Consider the following 4,604-nt stretch of genomic DNA (forward strand, 5'->3'; position numbering starts at 1 on the left):
GATCCAGACCTTGATCTCGTCGATAAAACATTTTTCATCGAGATAACTATAGAAGATTTTCTAGATTTTTTAAGGGACTTCAGGCACTATGAAGCGAATCAAACATAACAATATCAAACGTAAAAACTTTTTTACACGTGTTATCAACATTTCATGAGCTTTTCATATTGACTTTATTTGTTATAAGATTCACAACCAATTTCAATGCAAATGAAATTAACGAACCCCATCCAAATACAAAATAAAGGTTTCGGAATATAACCCAGACAATAATAAGTATACATTAAAGATGGTGCTTTTTTAGTAATACAGATAACTACTAGCATAAAATAAATAACTCATTTTTAAATATATTTAAGTAACTCGCTCATTACATACATATACTACAGCAAATATTAAAATTTAATGGTGTGTCGGTGGTCCAGTCTTAGGACTGTCAGTACTCGAACTGATTAAACAATAAAGAAATAAAGTTGAGTGACGTCATCAAGGATCGGACATCATAAGTTTTTAGGACTGAACTCGACCGGACCAAGACTGGGGCTGCAGTCTTAAGTCCTAAATAAGGACGGACACAACACTAATTACAATAATACAGATCAACTCATTGGAGGTATTAAACGATCAACAATAACTAATAAATTTATAAACGACGCTTGTTCAACCACTGACATGCTACTTGGTTGAGACATTTCTTTGGTTCTGACTAGATGAAAAGTGCGGTCGGTGAGAATTGCACTCAAAAGGAATTAAGAGGATTTTTATTTCCATAAATACTTTGGGCCAACTTAGGATACATCTCATTTATTAAAGCTTCAATTATTTCATAAAATAAATGTTTGTTGAGAGTTTTATCCTGGAGTGTTTCAAAAACTCTGATGACTCCATTTCGTGCAGTTTGTTGTCCCACTAAAGAGTGCATAAATTCAGGAATATTTAATAGAAGTAGTTTTTTCGCTTCAGCTCTTGCGTCTTCTTCTGAATTAAGATTGACTTTTTTACTTGCAGAAGCGTTGTATTTAGAGAGTGCTTTATTAATGGAGCGGATGTAGGACACAACCATGGTCTCTGAAGTTAAACGAATAACAGTTTCTCGAAGTTGACGATTTATTGTAGATCCATAAGTTATTTGAACAAAAGTCATAAGGGACTTACGAAGCCATTTGAAGACACCTTTCATGTTGAAAACCTCACCAATAAGATTATAAAATGAGTCTAGGACATCATCTTCGGCTACAACGGTTGATTCAATTTTATTAGATTTGAAAGAGGGTAAAAATAAGTCTTCATCTTGTTTAAGATCATATTTAGAATGGGAATCTGATTCAAATTGAAGTTGATTGACAGTTTGATTCAAACCTTCCTTGGCATCCTTTTTCTCCGATCCATTAGATTTAAAAAAATCAGGCAATCGGAATCTGTTCATTAAACTTTGATTCTTAGAAGATATAACAGAGCCAAGTCTCTTCAAATGATCCGGACTTGGACTTAAAAAGGAATACACCGCTTCACTATGATTAAGTTGTTCGTCATTAAGAACTGTATCCATATACTGTTGAACCATCATCCTCGTTTTTTCTAAGCCGGCTTTGTTTGGTTGCCGTGAGAATATTGACTTTGGAGTCGAAGGAACCTCCATATTTTTAATCCAAGTAACATAAGGTGTAATTTCTTTATGAAAACTATTTATTTCATGACCCTAAAACAAATTTTAAATATATTTAATGTTATCATATTTTTAAGGATATATTTGTATAGAAAGACTTAACTCTACGAACTAAAGTCCAAGAAGAGGGCCCAGTACATGAAGAAATATCATTAGCATTGGTTATGGGTACAAAAATAATTAAGACGGCCTCAAAATCATCTGAATCTCCGGGTAAATGTCTTACTGATTGACAATGTGACCGCCATTGGCCTATCCTTTCCATCCAAGATTCAGTCTTACTCAAATGAGACTAAGAAATATTTCAAAAATTAATTATAAATAAATGTAGGGGATATGCTATTTTATCTCACTTCAACTTCTTTTTTTTGAGAGCCCAAATGTTCCAACTCATCCTTTAAGAGATTCAATACTTTGGAATCGGGTTTCAAGGATTTCTTAAGAGCTTTTAATGCTTGTGATTTATTTCGATGTTTTTCATTGATTCTGGATAAATGAGATCTTGCAAATGTTGAGTGATCCGAAAAAGTAAAGCTATCATTAGGTTTTGAATTTTCTTCTACGTCTTGTGAAATAGAGTCTTCGGTTTTACCATCTTCTTGTACGCTTAGAGAAGTAGATTTGGAATATTTATCTGTTATACTTATTCCACTATTCTGAGCATCTTCTATCATATTATAACATATTTCAGAAACAAGAAATAAGTGGTAATATTCTTGTTCCAAAGTTTTTGAAACTTCCTCTTGAACTTGATAAAACACGTCTGGTCCCGTATTACCTATTTCAGAATAAAATGATATAATATTATATCAAACTTTTTATAATTATAATAAGAACCTGTCAAAAATTCTTCCATTTGACGAAGTGCAGACTTGCTTACTGTGATTTTACCATCTTTACCGTGGATATAAGTATAAAAAATTTCAGTAGCCAGCTGATGCCAAAGAGTTTTATCAGACTCTTTCAGTTCTTCGACCGCAGACCAGAATCCCAGGAGTGCCTCTTGATTTTCTTCGGCTAAAAAGTAATAAAAGTATCTTCTAGTAAATGCTGAGCTCATAATAGCTCGAAAGGAGAGGCAATTTGAGTCATCAAGAAGTGAGTCCCAGAATAATTTTTGACCTGACGATGAAGGAACCTCGTCACCTAATTCATATAGTCTTTTATCACATATATTTTTTGCATTCATGAGTCGATTAATATATTTCGTGAAATTATTGCTGAATTTATCGTTGGATAAGTTGTTCACCGCAGTTGCTTTGATAATTGCACTTACCATATTATAACGAATTTGTTTTAACTCTTCAATATCATTTGACTTGATAATAGATTCAATGCAGCGTTTATAGGCATCATTATCTCGAAATATATTCAATTCTTCAGAATAATTGACTGTACGTTTTTTCAAATCTAATTTAAGACGATTCTTTCCGACAAATGATATAATTTTTCGATTGATAAAATCTGGATTAGTTATAATCTCAAACAATGGGGACATGAGTTTATGTGCAAGAACTTCCTTTAACAAGGAACGCACGGGTCGTAACTCCTTTGGAAAACTTTCCAATACCAGAAACTCGGCTAATCGTTCTAAGAATTTTAATTCTTTATTTCTATCGGACAAATAAGCATGAATGTAGAAACACTTGTTATTTTGTTGGGAGGCAGTTCTTATTCGTTCCAAATGTGAGTGAAATATCTTAAGGACATCCCCAATAAAGAATTTATAATAGTCAATTGACTCCATTCGGCAGCCCACTTGCTCAAAAACACTCCAGAGACTACGGTTAATGGCATTTTTCATACGAACTTCACCCTTGAACAAAAAGCCGAACCATTTCAAGATGAAATCTTTGTTGATGGTCACGACAAGATCATTTAAGACTGAGTCGATACAATGCCCAAAGAGTGGTTTCCATTCTTCATCTACTTTATCATATAAAACTTGGTCAGAGTGATCCAAAATAGTCTCCCTTGTCTTAATTATGGAGGCAGGAAATTTAGTGACAATGTTTCCTTTGGGCGAAAGAGAAACGCGGAGTAAGAAGTATGTAGATATTCCGAAGCACATCGAAGATATGAGTCCACATGAGAAAAAGAAAAAGGAGGCATGATTCCAGAGGAACACACTCAATACAACAACTCCAGCAGAGATGTACGTCCTTGAAGATGAATTTAGCTCCATGATGATACTGATAATAGCGATAGGTCCGATATTATTCTCATCACAGGATCAATCATTTTTACTCCAAAAAAAAGCCTCCTCTAAATAAAGAATACATTTATTAATTAATTATCAAATAAATATATTATATACTTATTGGTTTACCATGACTAATAATCCCGAATCCAACCATCGATTTTTGAAGAATCCAAAACAGACTTCAGTAAAAAGATGAACAAGAAAATGAGCTCATAAAAGCATAATGACGTCAAACTCTCCAGTAACCAATAAAAAGAGAAAAATCTATATTATGGCGTGCCTCAGCGAGGAAAGTTTTCACAATCTTCTTTTTTTTAATATATATTAATATTTTCTAGCTGCCTTAAAAAAATTCATAATCATATACCAAATGATTGGCTTCACATTATTATCGTATTAATTGTAATACATTACATAATTTAATGAACATTGAACTAGGAGGAATAACCGGTGCTTGTTTCACTATACGGATATGTAATAAAATAAGAAATTTTATCAACAACTGTGTATAACTGAAAAATCATTATGTGAGATAAATAACAAAATGCCGTAATAATAGTAACAATGCACACTTGTAGAGTTATTAAATTTATCGAAGAATGTGAATATTATCGAAATTTGTAATAATTAGTTCACACAATCTCATAAATGTGCAAACACGTAAATACATCTATATAAATGAGATATTATGTATATAATTATTATGAATACATATTCAGTATGAGTTAATGTAGT

The 4,604-nt window shown here is 32.5% G+C and overlaps 1 protein-coding gene across 1 annotated transcript; it reads right to left on the reverse strand.

Annotated features, from left to right (window-relative positions):
* Nucleotides 1-330: 330 nt before the first annotated feature.
* Nucleotides 331-4,348, reverse strand: LOC121117715 (sorting nexin-25). Its single transcript, XM_040712196.2, has 5 exons — nucleotides 3,996-4,348; nucleotides 2,504-3,931; nucleotides 2,020-2,444; nucleotides 1,770-1,958; nucleotides 331-1,699 (listed from the first exon to the last, which is right to left on the reverse strand). Exons 2-5 carry the CDS (start codon nucleotides 3,849-3,851, stop codon nucleotides 740-742), a joined length of 2,922 nt encoding a protein of 973 aa, XP_040568130.1. The 5' UTR covers nucleotides 3,852-3,931; nucleotides 3,996-4,348; the 3' UTR covers nucleotides 331-739.
* Nucleotides 4,349-4,604: the final 256 nt, after the last annotated feature.

Source organism: Lepeophtheirus salmonis, chromosome 5 (assembly GCF_016086655.4).
Source record: "Lepeophtheirus salmonis chromosome 5, UVic_Lsal_1.4, whole genome shotgun sequence".
NCBI classification, from domain to species: domain Eukaryota; kingdom Metazoa; phylum Arthropoda; class Copepoda; order Siphonostomatoida; family Caligidae; genus Lepeophtheirus; species Lepeophtheirus salmonis.